Raw genomic sequence first — 22338 nt, 5'->3', positions numbered from 1 at the left:
TAATGATATACAGCCCTTTGCCAAAAGTGGGCACTGCCGGATATTGCATCTTTTCTAGATTTGAAGCTTTCGTGACTGCAAGGATCCATACTCTTTGGTTCTATTCGGTGAAGTCACGTAGGTAAAAAACTAAAAATAAAATTAAAATATAAAAAAATCATTTTTTTATCTACGTGACTTTACCGAATAGAACCAAAGAGTATATTGCATCTTGTTGAACTATCAACAGCATTTGGAGGAATAAACGGTGATATTATAGCGAGACCCAGCGAAGTGACAAATCGAGCAAAACTCCATCAACTGACAGGCGACGCGGAAAAACGACGACAAGCAGTGGATGAATGGGTGGAGATTCTTATTCTTCACAGGAAATCATAATGGTTTTTTTTGAAGAATTAAAACATACTTGAAAGAGTTCCTCAACCAACACTGAAGCTCTCGCATCACTGCAAGTTAAAGGCAATTACAAAATGCACGCTCATCACAAGCTGTGAAGATGAAGGAGTGCGCTCCGTTTTCACGGAGCGCACTTGCCCATCGGAGTCAGAATCCAAATCTTTTATATGACCATCACAGTCGGAGACTTCAGCGCCAGGGCAGGTGAGAGACGGATAGACGATTCGTTCATTTGTGACGGGAGGACGGATCGAGTGGGACCAGACGCTATGATTTGCAGCTCTTCCGGGCGATGGAATGGCTCCTGGGAAGGGAGGGGTCAACGGCCCTGAGCTGCATCCCGAAACGCATGTGGCGTTAGCTGCTACCTTTGGAAATTCACCAACACGAGCAAGGCTGGCAACAAGTTGTTAACTACTCCCGGGAGCTGCCTTCGTTTGATATAGACCGTGCACGTATGCACGGGGCCGATGTTTTTTTCTCACTCGATACTTCCATAAATGTGTGATGTCACGTGCTCGCACGTCACAGGCATTTGTGCGTCCTTATTAAGAGGCAGTTTCTCTCCAGGAGCGAAGGAAATTAAGCGTAAGTGCTGCCCGTGAGGATGTCCTGCTATCCCTAGGCACCCTCGTCACTGGTCACGTGTGTGAACAGTGACGAGGGCAACGGAGGATGAGTTGGACAATGGCGCGTGTCACAATCACTCCCAGAAGACGGAGATCCGGACTGTTCTGGACTGAACCGGAGCACTCCGTGTCATGTCTGATTGGCCTCTGGTGTAGGCCAATAAGTTTCAAAGACAATGCCATGTATTATCAGCGCATGTTTGTTTACATGTTCGCCGCAAGTACGCGTGGTTAATGCAGATATGATTCCTATCAAAAAAGGTTTCTATTTGGTGTTTGAATATCTTAACACCTGTTTTATTGCCAGAAAGGGTAAACGCATATTCTGATATTCTTGGTTCTTTCGGTAAAGTCACGTAGAAGGGAAACAATATAATAATATGTTTCATGTTTTTATTATTTTATTGTTTCCCTTCTACGTGACTTTACCGAAAGAACCAAGAATATGAATCCCTGCAGTCACGAAAGCTTGAAACCAAAAGCATATTCTGATCTGTCACACTTTGATCCTGGCAAAAAAAGGGTCCCACGATAATGTCGTCATCACCTTGGGCATGAACATGTGGCGGATGCCGTCCATTGCCCCATCGAGTAAAAGTCCGCGCACCAGGAAGCAGAAGAGGACCACGTACGGGAAGAGGGAGCTGAAGTACATGACCTGGCCGCGGCACACAGGCGGGAACTTGCATGAGTCGCAGAGCAACGTGGTCGACGCGAGACGTTAGTGACGGCAAACGCTTTCCCTGTGCACGATGAACTCCTTTTGCACCGTACGTGGCCGACCGTGCTAATCGGAGATGCGGAGGGGGGGGGGGGGTGCGAGGAAGGACAACAAAACTAAACACAAAAAGAGCAGTTCGAATTAACAGCATTGTCACGTGTTGGTACGGTGCAATAAGTATCGAAGCAAGAGGCAGCGTTGCCAAGTTAAGCGGTTTTTGTTACGAGTTCTGGCGACTTGTTGGGTTTCCATCACGGCAATATCTTGCCAAAGCAACGAGCGACAAATCTAACGACTTTCTGGGACAAGGGCGTTATACAGATTCAGGAAAAAATCAAGTAATCGGTTTCCTTGCCGACACTTGCGGTTGTACGGTAAACGGATTACTTTAAGAAACGGTAAATACAGACGACGTATTCCGTATCTATGACCCACATTCGACAGCTTTTGCTTCCGCGGCCACATTTCCACCAATACACTGGCCAGGTAAGAATAACAACATCTTTGTGAACGTGACAATCTTGTCACGTGGTGGAGGGATAAAGCCATCAATTTTGCTACAGACCATGAGCATGTGGTCGGGTCCAAAAACAAATATGGATCGTTGCATTGGCTCCGAATTTTCTTTTTTCGTTTAGCGCGTACACTTTAGCGACCAATATTATCCATAATTGAGGTTTATTGGATTAGATCACGTAAATATAAATGTGTAGTTAAACCCGCCACCACCCGACACAGCCAATTAGTAAGGGTTGTCACCTACACAATTCGTTACTAGTACAACACACCGGTTGTGTGTTGGAGTAGCAAACCCACCACAACATTTACAATTCGAATACCGTGACGTTTCGCCAGTAATTACAACAACCAGCTTCATCAGGCGACAGCCAACAACTTCAATTGTGTCTTTGTTTTTGTTACAAGAGCCCCAGTAAAAGGCACGAACCGTAACAACGGAGCGGGGGGGGGGGGGGGGGGTACAGAAATGTTGCGGACCGAAGCCCGAACTCAGTGCTCCTGGGTTCTGGGAAGGGGAGAAGGTTGGGCTCACACTGCCCCACTCACGAAGGGGACTGCGAGCAGCAGGATCGTAGGTTTGTTTGTTTCCTATATGGGGGAAGAGAAAGCCAGGGAAGAGGAACAAAAGTACAGGGATCAAGGTGGCGGGGGGGGGGGGACCTACGCTTTACCGTCGGCGTTTCTTCCTACCTTCCCCGAAGACTGTATTCCGCGTATCATGGCCAGCGCCACGATAAGCCACGCAGCAAAGAGGCAGAGCGACATGCGCCAGTTGAGGCCCCCGCCGTGCGAGATGCTGTCGGAGATGTCGAGCGCCTGGCGGTACCAGAAGTAGGTGGTGGCCGAGCTCCGCTTGCACTCGGGCTCAATTTCTGCGTGGTGGACAACGCGAATTGCGGCGTGCGTGCGTGGTGGACAATGCGAATGTGTGCGTGCGTGGTGGGCAACGCGAATGTGTGCGTGTGTGGTGGGCAATGCGAATGTGTGCGTGTGTGGTGGACAAGGCGAATGTGGTGTGCATGTGTGGTGGACAATGCGAATGTGGTGTGCATGTATGGTGGAACATGTGAATGTGTGCGTGTGTGGTGGACAACGCGAATTGCAGCGCGCCTGTGTGAAAGTACGGAGAGCGGTGGCGCAGCGGTTAGCGCGCTGCACTACAAACCTGGCGCCCCGAGTTTGAGTAGTGCTGACCACACACCCCCTCGTGTTTCGTGCCGGCCTTAATAGGTGCTCGCTAACAGAACGTGCCCCAACAGTCTGTTAAGGCTTTCCGTGGCATCTAACGGTTAGCGCGCTGCGCTACGAACCCAGTGACCTCAGTTGGATTCCCGGGGCCTCTCCTGTAACGACTCAGCCTTAAAACGAATGCCCAATGCCAATGTGTAAACACGAGAGTAATGGTGAGACAAATGCAGCTTGGTGCTGTCTGCACCAAGCTGGCCTCCGAACGCAAACAAGCTGGCCTCCGAACGCAAACAAACAAAAAACTCATCTTCTTTGGTTCTTTCGGTAAAGTCACCACGTAGAATGAGAATAAAATAATAAATTGATAAAATAAAATAACACAATAATATTCTCACGACGTTTCGGCCACAACACAAGCGGCCTTCATCAGGTGAAGGGACGAGACTGTCTGGAGGACAGCGCTGGAGTGAAAAAGCCACGCTCCAGCGCTGTCCTCCAGACAGTCTCGTCCCTTCACCTGATGAAGGCCGCTTGTGTTGTGGTCGAAACGTCGTGAGAATATTATTGTGTTATTTTATTTAATCAATTTATTATTTTATTCTCATTCTACGTGGTGACTTTACCGAAAGAACCAAAGAAGATGAATCCTTACAGTCACGAAAGCTTTAAATCGAAACAAAAAACTGTTCCGGTCCTGTGACGCTCATCGAGCACATCGTGACCCCCCTCCCCCCCGAGACACGACAGGCGATGCGAAACGTCTTGTCAAATCAACCGCGAGCCGTGTCCCTTCGACGCGACGGGCACCCCCGATGTGATGGCGGCCGCGTGGGGGCACGTGGCCTCGTGGGCGTGAGGGCCGGAGGGGGAGAGGGCACAGCGCAGCACCGGTGGTGTTGCCGTGGTGGAGCACGGGGCAGTTGGCCCAGGGCAGCGGGTACTGAAACGAGTGGAAGAAGTAGTAGAGGGCCCAGCTGATGATCACGTTGTAGTAGAGGGCCACGAAGTAGCACACCTGGCACGGGAGGGGTGGGGGGGGGGGTCCACGCGCAGACAACGCAGGGATATGTAAACGCGTGTCATTAACACACGTGGCAACGGTGGCTTTCGCGGCCAGACAACAACGAGCGCGCGCTCGTTGTTCTGCGTAACGGTGAAGGTCACAGGCGAGCACCTTGCGTGTCTACACGCCCGCTGGTCGTGCAGACGCCTCCTGGGGTAACCCAGAAATGCGTGGTGGTGGTGGTGGCAGCCTCGTTGTCGTCGTCAAACTCGGATTTGTGAATGCCGCGGGTTTACTCTCCGGCGCACGACCGGCGTGCTGAAGTCGTACAAACCAATGAGCACGTTTTGTCTACGTGGTGGAACCTCACTGATTGGCCGCGGCGGGGTGGTAGTGGGGTCAACGACACATTTATATTTTACGCGTCATTATGAACACGTAGGAGGCCGCGCGGTACGCTGTGTGCGCTGGCTCCTGTACGCACAACAACAGCGAGGGACACAACCCCCATTCATCGCCAGCATGCGGGGCGGGGGGGGGATGCGAATGAATGGATTGATAGATGGATGAAATTCCCAATTCCCACTTATAAACTTTCAACCGCCGCCAGAAAACATTAAAAAAATCAAACGCCTTTCACGTGATTTACGAGAAACGGGAAATTTGGGTTCTTCTGGGAAACCAATACAAACAAATCATAAAATAGTCGTGCCTTCCTGCTGTTTTGTGTTGTAATTTCTTGCCACCAGATGCCAGCGGACACTGTGGATTTGAACAAAGCTCGAGGCCGGGAGTCCAATCCCACTGTGGCACAACGGCGGGCACTCCAAAGGTGATTCTAGCGACAAGCACGTGGGCTTGAATTGGCTGCTCAGCGCCGAGATAGTCCAGGGGAAGTAATTGGTTGGTGCTGGCACGCACCCACAAAACAAGTGGCGTATGATGCACCGCTAACGGAACGTGTTGTAAATCATAAACTCGGGCTGCGCAGAAATCCAGTGGCCTCCTTGTATTACTTGCGAGCCGAGCTGGCCCATGCTATCCAAGCGTTCGTGCTCAAGAGGCAAGGTAATTGGAGCTGCAGGTAATAGGGTCACGCATAAAGTGGAGCTCACCTGCACACAGCTACATTGTGCATATGCTACGAATGTGCACGCAACGGTATTTAAGCCAGTGTTTTTTACACACCAAGTTCAGCTTTGCTTTAACTGTGCTGTTGACCAAACTGCGCGTTGTTATCTACGGACGAAATGCACCTTACAAATGTAACATGTTATTCCTGCACCATGCTTGGTAAAGGGGCTGTCACACACTGGGTGACGCAAGCATAAGAGGATGCAACAGCGAGCAGTATCACTACCCAAAACACAAATGAATGGAGTACAAACAGATACTTGAAATCGCATAATGATGCTCATCTGAAATGTACGGATGTTAAACTTTGTTTCGCACCGTACGGAGCCAACCGTGCTGATCCGAGGTGCGAAGTGTAAATGTAATTGCATTTACTCATTTATAAGATATATTAATATAATAAACTATCGTGCTGTGCCCTTCAAAGTCATTCGGGTGGTTAAGAGGTGTGGTGGAGTGGGATGCAGCGGAGGGAGATGGCTGTAGTCAACACTTCAAAATAACCCAATCTGCGGATCGGATTTTAGCTGGAAGCGTTTCCGCCGAGTCGGAGACATGGACCCATTGAGGGGGGTGAAGGTAAACTGTAAGAAGATATTGGTAACATGACAACTTAAATTGCCAACAATAAGGTTCACACTCAAATGCATAATCATTCCTGTCATGATCATTGTTGTCATTTGCTTTTGCCGGACTATTGCGAGGTCATTCCGTGGTGCTAAACGCGACTACAAACTCATTGACTAGTAGTTAGGAAAAACAGTATCGACATAATTGTCGTTGGCATCAGCAGAAATCGAGAATGCGCAGGTACCGGGGGGACATTGAGTCTCTTTTGTCCTGACGAGTTACAAAATTGGTACACACACAAAAAAATACAGTTGTGTGGATGTGAACGTTTATTTCGCACATAACGCAGTGTGCACAGACGACGTGGCAGGTCAATTAAATGCGCTGCGCGAAACAGCAGCCGGTCAGCAAATTTGCACCCAGCGGTGCGTCGCTGTTACCTTGCATTTTTACTTTTAAAAGCGCGCTCTCGCGCAACTGTTCAAACTTTGACAGATGGCCACGAGAATGTTTGCCGCCGGGACTCAACCGGAGGCCAAACGTCTTGTCAAGGAGCACAAAACCATCGGGCCACGCGAACTCCGCGTCATCCTCGCAGAAGCGACGGCGGCTTTCTGGCTAGCCAGCGGACAAAGATGGGCCACCGGCGCTCGGCCGCTTTCAGATGGGCTCTCCTTGTCTGGACGGCATTTCTACAGCGCCTTAACCAAGAATTCACGACGGCACAAACAGTCGACGTGACGGCGCACATGAAGTGAATGGAATGGATGAGAGGAAGCAATGGGCGGCGAATCTGTGATGAGTGAATTCGGTGAAAGCGAAAGTGATGACAGTAAACGATGATGAACTGATTGAATGAATGTGGTTAATGACTGATAGCCATATAATGAGAATATGAAAAGGAAACAGTAGTGGTGGTGGCTATGAAGGGGAGATTAAGGGGTGTGTGGCCGTCTGGAATGCTCTTCCTTCTGATATTAGGAAGCAACTGGAGCTTTGCACTTTTAAATCATCTAGATTTAAAACTAATTTCTTTAGAACTGCTTTCTGTGTTCAGTTTGTTGTCCTTCCCCTGCGCCTACGTTTAGCGCGGTTGGCTACGTATGGCGCGATAGAAGTTCAACGTACATCAAAACGAAAATCACACGACGCAACGCTTTTGCAGAACGAAATAAAAAAATACAAAATGCACAGGTGCAACTCTTAGTACACAGCAGAATTCATGTATATATATATACACCCAGGGCACCGAACGCAGATCACATCCAACCTCAAACCACAACCAGGCCATTGACTCAGACCTGTCAGGGACATTTTTTTTTGCGCAATATAGAGTGTTGGAAACTACCGCCCGTATTTTTCGTGTAAAAGACTGATATGAAGGAAACAAATCATTTGGCGATGCCACCGCCTCATTGGCAGTGGTGCACAAGGACAATTGACAACCAAACTTAACACAATCGCCAATAGCACTGCCTTAAAATACACACGTATATAATATGCACATATATATAATAGGTGACGTTGTTGGCAATGGTCCTTCTCCTGCTATGAAGAAAGGTCATTACCAGAATCATACCATTTCAGTTTCATTTATTTGGTATAGCCCTGTGAGCCATTCGGCTCTTGAATCGGGTGCAACAGCAACAAACAAAAAACATGAACGAGAAAAACATCTTAAAGTGACTATGTGACTGTGCAAACAGAAAATCCAAGAAAAAAACAGCAACACATTCCTGTGCTCGGACGAAGGCCCATCGCCCGAGACACCACCTGTGATATATTTAACATTTTACGGCCAAAGCGTTATTGATTAATGTATATAATGCTTCAATATTCGTGAAAGTTCACCAGTCAAGGAAGGGTGACAGCCACAGTTTGTGTCCGAGAGGCAGGCAGCACGCTCGTACCTGTAGACCGTGTCCAACCCAATTAATAAAATATGTGAACAAGAGAAAGGATGAAGCAGTGACGGAGGTGGTTTTGACGGTGATTGATGACGATCATTTGCCAGAATGAAGAACGTGATTTCATGATGGAACACGATACCCTCTCATAAGCTGTCTGCCCACGTTTGCTTCAGAACGATCAATGCAACTTCCTCCCGCTGCTGCTACGGGTGTCGCTTCCTTGATGCGCACCTCTTTTCAATAGTCAGAGGCTCTTTTTTAAGCTTGCTTTTGTGAGTTAAACTGCAGCTCTCTGACCCATACAGCTGCGCCAAGCGCCACTCCTGCCGCGTCGCCAACAATCGCAGGGCCGTACTGCTCTCCTCCTCTTATCAAAAGCCCGTGGATGTGGCGTACGCACCATGCAGCTGGCAAAGCCGATTCCGCCGAGCTTGGAGTTGATGTAGCTCCACACCCCCACGCTGCCGCGGCGGATCAACTGCCCGGCGGCCAGCTCCAGGAAGAAGAGCGGAATGCCCAACACGAACAGCAGGATCACGTACGGGACCAGGTACGCGCCTGTCGCGGGGAGAGGGAGCGGTCGAGGTGTCGGGAGTGGGGTCCGGGAAAGGTGTGCGAGCGTTAGGTGCGGAGGTTAGGGGCAACAGGGGTGAGCTGCCATCATGATCATTGTTTCGGCAACAACAACAACAACAAAAAGTTAGAGTAAGTTCCGTGCTCACCTCCTGTTTTACAACCCCGAGCCCGTGCTCATTCCTAGAGCAAGGGCGAGTCTGTCCACAGGGCTACGACCGTTGGCTGGTGGAAGGGTCTCTACTCGAGGGAGCTCTAGAGAGAGCCCCTCTAGAGGATATTTGGCCTACTCTTCCACGCAGGCCAGACGCCTTGAAAGAGGTGGAATTAACTCACCCATTATAATGAAGTTAAACGTGTGAATGACAAAAATAAGTATTTCCAAAAGTATGGATAAACTCTATCACGTGGCCACCAGAGCGGTGTGGAAATAAGTACGGACGGCTCTTAAAATTCTGCCGTTTTTTTATAGCACGTGGTTGAAGGTATAAATATGCGGACTTAACAATAAAAAAATTGTGACTAATTTGTGGCTGTCATCTTAGACATCTTTTTATCGACCCTATAGAGGGATGATGGGGCTGAGTCAAACCGCCAACCAGGAATTGAACTCGCAACCTTCCGTTTGCCAGCCGTCGTTCTACCGATGAGACACTTGGCCGGTTCATAATATTTTTTAAACTTTGGTTTAATGTGGGGAAACTCATCGGTGATTTGAGCTAGGCTCTCCAGTGCAGCAAGCCGACGATCTTAGGCCCATCACCAATGACTGCACAAATGACGCCCGACGTAAAAAGGTGGGTTACAAAATAATTCAAGATGAAACACAGCCAGGACGATTAAATTAATACATGGGATGAAAGGCAATGACAAACAACTCTTTGGAAAGTATGGAGGAGCATTGTCTCGTGGATAATATGGACCCGAAGCAGTGACACTTTATATTAAAATACTGCAGTTGTGTAGTGCCATTTCCTAGGGCAGCGATGTACGAACTTTTTGGATTGAGAGGCGAACTGACTAACATACCGGGAACCACAGGCCACAAACGTATAATAAACAAACATGGAGATTGGAGAGAAATTAATTTCAGGAGAGCGATTTGACAGCTCGAATTGAGCGGAGAAATACGAGATAGAGATGTATTCTGAAGAGAGATGTACGAGATTAATATATGTATTCAGAGTAGCAATACTGCAGGCAGGATATGTATTCAGAAGACAGATATAAGATTGAGATTCAAGATAGATAGGAGACATTCAGAAGAAAATCACCGTATGCGCTAGAAATAGGAGATGCACTCAGAAGAAATATAGAAGAGAGATAGGAGAACGTCGTAATCTGAGAGGCTTAAGCGAGAGGAGGGAGATGTACAACAATAAAAGTGTGCGGTTATCGAGTCCTTAATTCATGCAGTGCTGCATATACTTCACTCCCCGGACACACAGCCCCTCTCCTCCCGGTCATTACAGGGCCTGTATCCTGGCCAACATCTTCATTTCACACAAGGCATGTGATTTAATCAGGTTTATTTTTGGTTTAATAACTTAATTTGAAATCCACGGTGACCTGTTTTTATTTTTAAGTGAGCGATGCCACGGGATGGATGAGATGGAGCTCACAAGCTGCATTGAGCCTGCAGAGCGAGGGTTGGACCGCCTTGTCCTGGTGCTGCCATTGCTTGACGTGATGACCTCACGTTCCAATGACTCAAGAAGTCCCAGCAGAGACACCCCGCACATTACGATATGACTCACGATTTAGCTGGAAATAACAAAAACAATTACAATGTGTGCATTGCGATAGTGAAAATGTGTATGACCGCAGACATCTACTCTGTGTACGCGCATTTTGCTCGCGTGTTTACGTGAATGGAATGCCCTTTGGGGTCAACGTATACCAAATGGAGTGGGATTGCGTGGATTTTCAACTGGCGTTTTTTTTTTTGACTCCGTGAAGCCGTGAACCCCGATTAACAACGTAATGTGGTCGCAGCTCTGCTATGCCACTTCACGTCCGTCACATCACTGGACTAAGTTTGTGTTCGTATAATTATTAGCATCATCGGCAGCAGGAGCAGCATTGATATCTCTCCACTGCTGTATGACGGGCTCTCCAAAACCTGGCCAAATCTCGTGGTCCCGTGAAGCCCCAATCCATCTCATTCCTGTCACCCTTGCGCCGCCACTCCCCCACGTCTAAAGTATCAGTGATCAACCAACAAATCAACGTGGCATGTGACGTCATCTGCGTGGGAATAAAAAGGCTTGACCTTTTAATATTAATTTAGCACCCAATCTTGGACCAATCCGCTATCAATGTGCCCGGTTGTAAATAGGTTAAATCCGATGAAGAAACACAACTTGACGAATAACATATCGTCCATAACGGATCACTTTTTCGAATGTTGTCGTGACTTCCCCGTTACAGACGGACGGACGGACGCACTCACGCATGCACGGACAGACGGACAGACGGACGGACAGACAGACGGACGGACGGACAGAGCCAACCCTTCAACGCTGCTTTCGGCCGCAGGTTTGGAAGGCTTCTTGAAAAAGTGTCGCACGTACCTCCCCCGTTCTTTTGGCAGAGGTAGGGGAACCTCCACACGTTCCCGAGGCCGACGGAGAAGCCCACCTGGGCCAGGATGTACTGCAGCTTGCTTCCCCATGCGGGCCGCTCATCCTCGTCGTCGTCCGCGTAGTCGGCGGCGGCGGCCGCGGCGGCCGCGGCGGCGCCGGCCGCCGCCCCTTTGCCGAGGGGGCGGCCCTCCGCGATCGATGGGCTCTTAACGTCGGGCCGCTCGGCATGCCCGAGCAGGTCGGTCACCGACTCGGTAACGTCCGCATCCCTGAGGACCACCTTGCTGTTTTTCCGCATGGGTGCCGCGCGCTTGCCCACCGCTCCGCAGCAGCGTTGCTTTAACCCCTCTGGGATTCGAATCGCCCGGAGGATCAACGGCGCCAAGGTTGACGAGCCCGAGGTTGAGTTGAAGCCGGGTCTCTGAGTGTGCCACGTTGAGATGCCCAGAGTCGAGAGTGCAGGACGTGAGAGGTTGCAGCACGTTTAGAGGAGCCGGATGACGAGTTCGCCGGTCGTGATGCCAGAGTCGGGATTCTTCGGTGCGAATCCCAATGTTGACAGCAGGAACCCTCAGACGAGCGAGCTGAGAGCCCAGGATCGAAGGCCAGCAGATGCGTCCTCAAGGCTGAGAGTCCAGAGCTCAGTTGAAGCGAATAGCCCGGAGTTCAGAGCGATTGAACTGAACAGCAGCCTCGGGTCTTTGTCGGGCTTCAGTGGAGACCTCCGAAATGTGTTGGCTGCGGCTGTGTTGAGACAAGACATTAAAATCAAGGTTAAAATAATAATCGCCCATTGTAGTCATATTAAGGGCAGGCTTTTGCTTTGAGATGTGGTATCAAGAATGCATGTTGGCGTTTTGGGTTTAGATGTGCACATTAATACTTTCATAATGCATCGATTCACTTAGTAAATTACTACTTAAACTGGACATGGGATATATCCAGATCAATACGGATCCGGGGCTTCGGCAGGATTTTACAAATCCGAATCTAAAGCCCTGAAAGCACCAGCTATGAGTGGATCACGGGGCACACACTCCTTGTGCACCGTGAGGCGAAATGAATATATATGTCATCTATTGGAGAGAACACATCGTTCTTGCATAATATATATATACTTTAAAGAGAACAAAGCAACATTGCGCTTCTCAAAACACTTTACAATGATAGATTACAACTCATAAATGTATTTGTTTTGTTAAATAATAAAAAAAATATCAAGCCCTTTGTCAACACACTGCTGGATGAGGTTGTCCCCTGGCCAGTAATCGGGTTGTCTGGCCATACTTCACCACGCTGACAATGCGTGTTGGTTTAGGCGGAGGCCACTGGCCGCTCACGTCAGTCACGGCCAGGGATTTAACTCACGTCGTTGCATTTGTAGCGCAGTGATCCAACCACCGCGCGACTACCGTCCCCCACACACGTTGCTGAAATACCATTGCATACTGCACAAAAATCACGGAGCGCGAATTAGCATTTGATTGGTTAAAACACGACGTATCTATCTTGATTTGAAGCTTTCGTGACTGCAGGGATCTACACTCTTGTGTTGCGCTTGTGTTGCGCCCGAAACGTCGTGATTTATTTTATTTTATAACGACGTATCTCTTTGTACGAAAAAGCTCTGTTTCAATTCACGCGGCATTTTGTCAATTTGAGCAGTGTCAGAGTGACCTGAATTCAGAGCCAATGCCTCCGGCTCAAGCATTATACTTTTAACCGGCAGATGGTGGTAATCACAAAGATATACAACCGTGCCTTGGTTAACTAAATAAAATAATAATTCTCAGCCCTCTGTCAACCCTTGAAGAATGAAGGCCTCGCCATGCCGTGTCAGTCGAAGGACAGCGTTATTCGAAAGTGAACATGCGCGATATGTAACATTAAAATAACCATGAGTGCACAATCAAGCCATAAAATAAAATGTAGTTACTGAAATAGTTTTCTTGTTGCAATTAAATTCTAACTATTATCGTCAAGTAAATTATAATGAAGCAAAAGGTAAAAAGTGCAGTCCTGGAGCTGCTCGGTCACACCACTGCTGGTGGAAGGATCTCGACTCGAGGGAGCTCTTGAGAGCCCCTCTAGACGATATTTGGCCTACTCTTCCACGCAAGCCAGACGTCTTGGAAGAGGTGGAATTATCTCACGCATTCTAATCAAGTTACATGTGTGAATGACAAAAAAAGTATTTCCAAAAGTATTGCTAAACTCTGCCACGTGGCCACCAGAGCGGTGTGTAAATAAGTACAGAAGGCTCTTAACTGTCTGCCGTGGTTTTTATAGCACGTGGTTGAAGGTAAAAATATGCGGACTCAACAATAAAAATAATTGTAACTAATTTGTGACTGTTATCTTAGACATCTACAACCATTGGTGGTGTCAGACACCCACAGTGGAAGCGTACTTAGGTTGCAGCATGGCAGCCTCTTGAGCCAAAGCCTCCTGGACATCTATGAAAAAAGATCTTCATAGCTCATCGGATTCCTCCAGTCCATATAAAGATTCTGATAATGACAGAATCTACGGTCCTTGCCTATAAACGTCTCGCAGTTCAACAGCACCGGATCAATACGCAAGCCTGCACGCCTCTGCTGCTGTGGTACTGAATGTCTAAACCCGGTTCAGCGTGTACTATTTGTACTATTTAAACCAATAATGCTGCTGGAACAAACGAAACAAATGTCTCAGAGAAAGACCCGAACGGCTGGTGGGGCGTGTATAAACTTACATTTGAATTGTTATTTATTCAGGCGGACGGACAGACGTCGCAAAGAGGCGTGATAATAATCCGCGTGTTTTTTTTGTTTTTTTTTGCTCAGCAGCCACAGGCAGCGAGCAGTCAGCACCAAGGACAGCGCAAAAAAAAAACAAATCGTGACGTCCACAAGGCACGAGGCAGCTTCTGACGTCCGATGGACGCCGCCCTCCTCGAGCGCATAAATAATTCACGGCAGAGCGCGCACGCACAACATCACGTGTCGCGGACGCCGCAGTGAAACAAATAAAAAAAACCCCGTCAAGTGTTTAACGTGGAAATGTACGAGCTTGCCCGAGGGTGCGTACTCCGCAGCGATTGAGTCGGCTTACGTGCAGCAGCAATAGACGGAGTGTTGCTACCGTAGGACCGCCAAGAGACGGCGACGGCTTGGGGATGACTTCATCCAGCAGTGGATTGACCAAGGTTGTTGATGATGATAGGCATACAGTGGTTAATGCAGTACGTATCAGTACTTTTGGGTGTGGTAGCACACGCCTGCGATCTAGTGCTATGGAGTAACTGGTTTGCGGCTCACTGCGTTCTCATTTGACCAGGGAATGGCAGTACAGCAAAAAGGATGTATTAATCCATGGGCAAGAGCAGAAAACTCGTGTGTGTGTGTATATATACTCTATATAGTATGGCCACTATGGTCAAATAACTCTTACGACCCATACGGCATGGGGAGGCCCTCATCCAGCAGTGGATTGACATAGGGCTGCACTAATACGACTATCCACTGAGGTTGCAAATATCTGAACCAGTCCTGGGTGTTCCCTAGGTTGACTCAGCGGTAAATGAGTACCTCGTGTGGTTGTGTAAACATCACCCATCAGGAGACAAAAGAGGTCGGGCGTAGTGCTGCTCACACCGCTGCCTCGTGTGCCGTGCCGGCCTTCATAGGTGCTCGCTAACAGCACTTTCCCCAACATCCTAAAAAAAAAGCTATCTTTGCCATATATAGCACACACGCCATTAGCCAGAACCTGCGCTCTTTTTGACCTTGGTTGTCTCCTTATCGCTCACCACCCCCCGCCTCCTCCCCTCTCTGTTTGCTCCACTCGAGCTTTCTTTTCCCCCGACCCTCTCCCGATTCCCTTGATCGATGCCGGGTGTTCTACGTCTCCCTTGCCATCTAGACGGTCTCACCGATCGCCGAACTTATCAGCCAGAATACATCGCACATTATAGCCACGCACGAGCTCACAACACCAACGTTTCTCTCCCGAAAGCCCGTTCACTCAACTGACCTGCAACTACAGCGTGACAGCGATACGCTTGTCTCATGCTGAATTCTCTCTGATCTCAAACCCGTTAAGCCCCTTCCCCGGATACCAACCAGTGGCACCGCGAGGCATAAACAAAACTGAACAATAGCCGAGGTCCCCAAGAAACTCAAGGGACCCCATATTCATGAATAAATAGATGCGTGACAAACAGCTGCTGAAACGTAAATCCAAAGTAACTTCAAAAAACGATTGATCGCTCTCATGTCCACATATCCAGCATCTCCTGTCTCTAATATCACTGTCTCTATTTTTGTCTAAGTTTCTCATATCTGACGACATCTATACCCCTTGCCTATATCGCCTGTCGTCTCACTTCGGAGTTTACAAATTGAAAGGGGGCCCCACCAGCAACGTAATTTCTGCTTCGGGTCCCCAGTGGGTGAGCACCACCGCTTGCTGCTTCCTCTATCAGCGCGATCGCTCGGCTGGCGGTGGTTTGGGACAAACCCCTCTACGCTTCTTCCACCTCCCAGCCCAACATAGCTGGCTTTTTTTTTGCCTTTCGCTGGGCTCTCTTGACGACGACCAGCAGAACCTGGAATAAAACCATCCTACCACGGCCACCATAAATAAAAAAAACTTCACAACATATCACAAGTAACCAAGCAGACCCACATTATCGCAGGAGACACAAGTTCATATGTTGTACGATCCAGGCCTTCGTTTCAGCCGGAGCTTTCTGGGGGATTGGGATTTGGAGGTTGTGGTGGGAGGCGTTGGGGGGGGGGGGGCTGGAAAATATTCCATGAGAAAATAAGCCCTGCCACGGCCAATGTTGATAAACTGCATCTCGTGCAGACAATTTCTTGCCTGCCACGTGTATTGGCGAAACCCGTCTCGAAGGCTGACAGACAGATTCAGGGAACACCACCCTCACCGTAACAGTCGGTGAGCATTTCACATCCAAAGGGCACACTGCCCTATACACTGACGTGGCCACACGTTCATCAGGGATCCGATTTCACCAGTCCATTCTCTTGCAACCAGGCGGATAAGAGACTTGTACTGAGTCTCGGAAACCAACACGCAGTGTCAACCTTGGTTTCCCCAAACTTTCTGTTCAGATGTATGTATGTTGAACTTCTGTCGCACCGTACCTAGCCAACCGTGTGCAGACAAGCACATGCAAGCCGAGTGCACATCCCCCAGTCAATGCGTGCGTATGTGTTGCGCCATAATAAGGCGCTGTAGGCAGCTGACCTGCCGCCACGCTCACGGGCCGACAGGGGGCAGCCGAGAGAGAGCGAGGTGGGTAGGGGTTGACCGAAGGTCAAACCCCCGCCCCTCCGTGGCCGGAGGTTGACAACCCAGACCCCCCAGGGGCTGAGGGCTGAGGGGGGTGATGGCCCCCCTCCACTTCCTAAAACCCCTTAAGAATTAAGACCTTCCAGAAGGTTCCGGAGGGGGGGGGTCATTAGGGGAGGGGTGACCCCGACCTGGGGATAAAAGGGCAGCCCTCGGGACGGTCGTGGCAGTACTCACCAACTCAAGCTCAAAGACATCTGAAGATATAGGAATAGGTTTTACCCTTTTAACTGGCACAAAAACTGACACCTTTATTCAAGGCATCGTGTTTGCAACAAAAAAAACATCTGAAGATCTGAAGACTGGACCAGCGACCCGGGGACCCTCAACCGTGGCTCTCGCTAAGCCGGGGTTGAAGCGGTCCAGGGCGAGTCCCGTACCCTGGGTGGGGCGGTCGGTCCAGCCTTCCCCTAGCCGCCGTCGCAAGGGACCGGCGTGTGCGTATCCCGGAGTGGGTAGAGCACGCTAGAAGGGAGGCTGTCTCTCCCCTAGATTATCGAGTGGAAGGAGTCGTACCTCTCCGTGTTAACAGAATAGTGGTTAACAGAGTAGCGTTAACAGAGTGTTAATAGTTGTTTAACAAACGCGTTGCCTCCAGCAGACGTCTCCGTGTATAAACACACACGCCGCGGGTTATACGTGTGATTTCTTGTTGATTGAATTACCTGATCATGTTTTTTTTACACACAGGGCATTTTATATTAATATATATACAGTATAGTTTATGTTGACATTCTCACAGCCTTCTGTTTCCTCTCTCCTAAAGGTCTCTTTTCAAAATTCACCGTGCTGGTCACGACAACGGGTCTCGTTAATCCGGTCACATTCAGACAACTGTCGTACCCCCCCCACTCCCCCGCCCCCTGTTGAGCCTTTTCACACACTCGGAATACTCACTACGCTATAGTGAAAAAAGACAAACGTTGCCTATTTGGGACACATTAACCATCTTCAAGCGCTGATGACTCTTTGCACCTCGGCGAAGCCATCATCTGGCATAACCCACCGCCCAACCCCACCGACGCTCTCCATTACATTTAAGATTCTCCCTTTAATCCTCCCGTTAAACCGCTGACAGTAAAATAAATGTCATTGTTCTATTAATATGTTGTTGTATGTCTCTCCGTGTATGTCTATCTCTCTCTCTCTGTGTCCTTTGTGTCCCTGTCAATGTCCTCCTGTCCATCTCTTGGTGTCTTTGTCAATATCCTCCTCTGTCTTTTCCACTGTCCCTATCTCCGCTTTTGTGTCTTACACTCCATATTCTTGTCTGTCTCTTTCCATGTCTCTGCCTGTCCCTTTGTCTCTCCGTGTCTGTTTCTCCCTCTCCGTGCCTCAATCTGTGGATGCCCGCTGTTTGTCTCTCCATGGATCTCCATGTGACTCGGCAACCCCTCTGTGTCTCCCTGTGTCTCTCAGTACGTCTGGCCCTGTCCATGCTGTCTACAGTATCTCAATCTCTCCACGTTCTTCTACTCACTGCCTTTCTCTCCCCTATATCTACGTCTGTATTTACCTGCGTTCCTCACTAAAAGTGTCCCTCCGTGTGTGTGTCTCTCTCTCTCCGCCTCTCTCTATGTCTCTGTCTCTCGTGATTCTCAGGTCTCTGTGGAAGTGTATAAGGCGCGGATAACCAAGTTGTGGCTTTCTAACAACACAAATTTAACACATATATTGCCAGCAGACAAGCTAACTCAAGTCGCTGTAGAAAGGCAACGTTGATCAAGACGAATGCACACCGACCGACTGATCGATTCTGAATGATCGGATAGACAGCATCGCGAAGATCAGACGACATCAAGATCAGTTAGAAATCCCATTCAGGTGGTGATTGACCCGTCAAGATGAGAAATCATTGTACAAGAGGCGCGTGCTTCTAATTAACTCCATAATAAAGACTTTTTTTTAATCACCGTTAGCAAAATTTAATTAAAACAGTCTCCGCTTGGGAATCAAACTGAGGACCTTGTAATTCAATTGGGGACATCTACACCGGCTGTCATGGCCTACATTTCACCTTGCAAGTGACGACCGTAAATGTTCACGGTCGTGTACAGCCCTTTTTGTAAATCTACTGCCGGATGAGGAGTGCCCGTCCACGCCGTGCAGGTCGCGGGGGTTATTTTGACCGTACCTCACCACGCCGGTCAGTGTGGGTTGTTGAAGGCGAGGAGCATCAACGACACAGCACAGGACAACAATTGATTTTGCTGCACTGTCATTTCCTAGCAACGTAGCCCTGCGGTAACCCGCAACACTTGCTGTCAGCTGGGTGGTCGCCCATCCAATCACTACCCAGGCTTAACCTCGCACAGCTTCTGAGCTCTGATGAGATCGGATATATTTTGGGTGATTTGGTCATGGGCATGGCACAATTGATTATTACGCTTAAGACAACGACGAGATTTTATACGGTATCGTCAAATCGCGGCAAACCTACTTTTTTGACAAAATTAAGGATTCGTGCTGAGGTCACATTCCAAACCACGGCACGTTTGGTGCGATCACATGACCCCCCAAAAAATGCACCCCTTAATCCTTGAGCCCAGGCCAGAGGTCTCCTTTGGTCAGTCACGACAAAGGCGACAAAACGGTGCCGTTATAAAATAAATTCAAGAATGACGCTGATATTCCAGTAATTTTTGTTTAAGGTTTTCAAACATCAATCTCTTGGATTTTATCATCAAGGTCACTCGGCAATTGCCTATCCACTGCTGGATGAAGGCCTACCCAAGCCACCGTCATCTCTCGAAATTTCTACGGATATATAAAAAAGATCGGCACCACTTAAAATGTTGCAATCTCAGGAGAAATCTAAAATCTGCTCTGGTGCCACGGGGAATAAAGTAGTAACAAACCATGCCGCATGCATACCTTTTAAGATGATTTTTTGTTAATTAAGGTACTGCTCCCTTAATTTGCACAACATATTTACGTGGTAGCAGCTGCTTAACCGCATCCATGTTGTTCCGTAAGACCGGCTAAGTAATAAAGCTTCACCAATGAGAAGTTAGCACGTGCGTACGTTGACCTTCTTTCGCAACGTACGTGGCCAACCGTGCTATAATCGGAGGCGCGGGGGAAGGACGACGAACTAAAGGGGCGGGGGGGGGGCCCTGGGCTAGAGTTGGGGTCCTGGGGTGGCATGCGTCGCAAGAAGGGACGATGTTGCCGTTGGCCAAGCATAGTGACGGAGTGGAGTGGCGAGTTCGGCTCGTGTGTTCGTAGGCGCGAGGTGGAATTGTCGCATCGCAGGATCATGGCAGATGGCAGCTGCTTGGGGGAGGCTTTTACCCAGCAGTGGCTTGACCATGGCTGATGTTAATTATGCTTTATTGTATTTCTATGAATCAATCGTACAGTGACATCTCAACAGAATTAGGCTCAATATTATGTTCAAAATTGCTTAATCTCTTAAACTGTCGTCCTGCAACAGCTGTGGATTATTTCACGACAAGCAATTTATGCTCGTTACCATGTCCAATCAACAACGAGTGTAGAATTAACAGCCCCATTACTCTTCCTCTTTTCCTTGTTGTTGTCGTTGTTTCCTGGGCGCTAAATTCGGAAAGGTCTTGAAGCGCCCGTAATTCTGAGCTCGCGAGCGTAAACAACTTCCACGAAAAAAAAACCACGCTCCGTTGTGTTTGAATACACACCACACAGATGAGCGGCGCGCGCGCGAGGTTCACCGCACGTAGCCCACGCTTTGCATGGGCGGGTGTTAGGAAGGGCGCTGATTCGAAGCATCTCCCCCCCCCCCCCCAAGATCTGGACGCAGATCCTCCGCAAACGGGAGGGGGAGTGACATGCTTCGTGCGGGGGGGGGGGCAGTGTTTGTGATTAAGCCGCACCGGGGGAAACACACAAGGCGGTGTGGTTTGGTGCCCGCAGCTGGGAGTGAATGTGCGAGTTACATACGTGAGTGTGCGTGTGTATTTACGTGTGTTTATTGCTTGCGTGTTTGTGGGAAGCAGCGGTGCACTGGTTAGGGCGCTGCGTTGCAAATCTGGCGGCTCGGGTTCGGTCCTCTGCCAGGGCTAACATGAGCGGCGAGCGATATCTCAACCAGTTCTGGGTCTCCCATTGGCGGACTCTGACCTAGTTGGGTAACCTGGGGTGGTGGATAAACATGAAAGGTGGCCGTGCTTCCTTGCTGGCCACGTGCATTGTGCCATCCAAAATAGGTGCTGGCGAACAGCACTTGCCACATCAGTCTCTGTATAACCATACAGAGGTAGCCAGGTGGGTGAAGAGACGGCAACGAATCAGGACTCCTGAGTATTAAATCCAGGTAGCCACGCACAATTAAAACCGGGTTCTCAAGTGTAGCGAGTGGATGACATAGGCTTGTTCATCAATGATCGATCTGCATCCACCATATTAAATACGTTTTTGTTTTGTTTGACTGAATATTGACTTGTTCCAGTTCTGACAATTCAACAACTTTGGCTTAACTGATGTCGGCCGAAGTCGTGACACTGACCTCTGCAGTGGTGGCAAAAGGAGAGAAAACGTCGTCCTGAGGTGACAACTCAAAGACAACGCATTCAAAGAAAGATTCCCATCACAGCCAGCAATGCAAGTTGCCAACGTTTGGCCAACAATATTGACATAGCATACGCAAATGTAATATAAACAGCCTTATCGGCAGCAGCAGTAGCACAATGTCACACATGATGGCCAGATGCAATGGAAAATGTGCACACCGTTTATCATCACTGCCGTAAGATTCAGCGAAGTGCAAACTCCCCGTGCCTCTCCTTGGGATTGTGCTTCCACAATCGGGGAAATAAAACGTTTCGTAAAGGCAGCCTTTAACACGTAGGCTTTCGCGACCAATATTATTCATAATAAAGGTGTTTGGGTTGGATCGCGTTATTTATAAATTGCCCGATGATGCTGGATGTAATTACCAGCGAAACGTCGTATTCAAACTGTGAATGTTGTGGATTCACTCTTCAACACACCGGTGGGCTAAAGTAGTGAACTAATTGTCTTTTGTCAACGTGACACTTTATTTTGCTGATTGGCCGTGTCGGGTGGTGGAGGGTTTCGATACATTTATAAATAACGCGATATAACCCAAAAACCTTTATTATGGAAAGGCATCCTTAATGGATTTGTGTTTCGCTGCGAATGTATCTCTAATTGTGCGTTCACAATCTTGTTCTTGCTAATCAACGCTTGTTCGGCCAATTGTTATACAATAAGAACGGTCCTCAATCGGAGAACTGTATCTGTAAATGTACTGATGCGTATTGATATCTTTACAAGTATTAACAACGTAGCTTGATATGTGAGCAATAACGATTGATCTTTGTACATATTGAGATGTGAACAAAAAAGCAGCGTATCTATGATACGGCCTCGTTATTGGACGCATAATCAATACCGGTATATCTTTCTGTAACTACCGCCATCGCAATTAGTTCTGGGCAATTACAATGACGTTCCCACGCTTGTAAGCACTCGTCGTGTTAATCCTCTGCTGTACTTCACCATACTTCACGTCAGTGCGGTAAGCTGAAGGCAGTGAGCGTAGACATGACATCATAAGCACAGTACAACACATTTTAAAAACATTTGCAGGAATTGCCCTCTGCGGCTTACAACACAGCTCCACAATCGACCTGCAGCAGCCTTCCGCGTGCGGTGGTGACCAATCCAAGGGCTATCCAGGGTCAACCGCGCCTAGCTCCTGAGATCGGTCGCCATCGCGCGCGTTCCGGGTGACTTGGTCAAAGGCCCG

General features: G+C 48.7%; 1 protein-coding gene across 7 annotated transcripts in view; it reads right to left on the bottom strand.

The window, feature by feature from the left end:
- The window catches only part of LOC116952531 (sodium-dependent neutral amino acid transporter B(0)AT2-like), a 54506-nt gene that overhangs the window by 15088 nt on the left and 17080 nt on the right, over window positions 1–22338 (bottom strand). For all 7 annotated transcript variants that reach the window (XM_076073167.1, XM_032971956.2, XM_032971966.2 and 4 more), the window contains 5 exons: window positions 11217–11972; window positions 8471–8628; window positions 4342–4468; window positions 2956–3137; window positions 1573–1683 (listed from right to left, as the gene is read on the bottom strand). In XM_076073167.1, coding sequence (XP_075929282.1) covers window positions 1573–1683; window positions 2956–3137; window positions 4342–4468; window positions 8471–8628; window positions 11217–11526 — 888 coding nt within the window. In that variant the 5' untranslated portion in view covers window positions 11527–11972. The remainder of the gene's footprint in view (window positions 1–1572; window positions 1684–2955; window positions 3138–4341; window positions 4469–8470; window positions 8629–11216; window positions 11973–22338) is intronic.

Source organism: Petromyzon marinus, chromosome 3 (genome assembly GCF_048934315.1).
Source record: "Petromyzon marinus isolate PM22_M1 ecotype Great Lakes invasive population chromosome 3, UKy_Petmar_22M1.pri1.0, whole genome shotgun sequence".
NCBI lineage: Eukaryota > Metazoa > Chordata > Hyperoartia > Petromyzontiformes > Petromyzontidae > Petromyzon > Petromyzon marinus.
The sequence above is the reverse complement of the archived record's forward strand: the minus strand, read 5'-3'. Positions and strand labels throughout refer to the sequence as shown.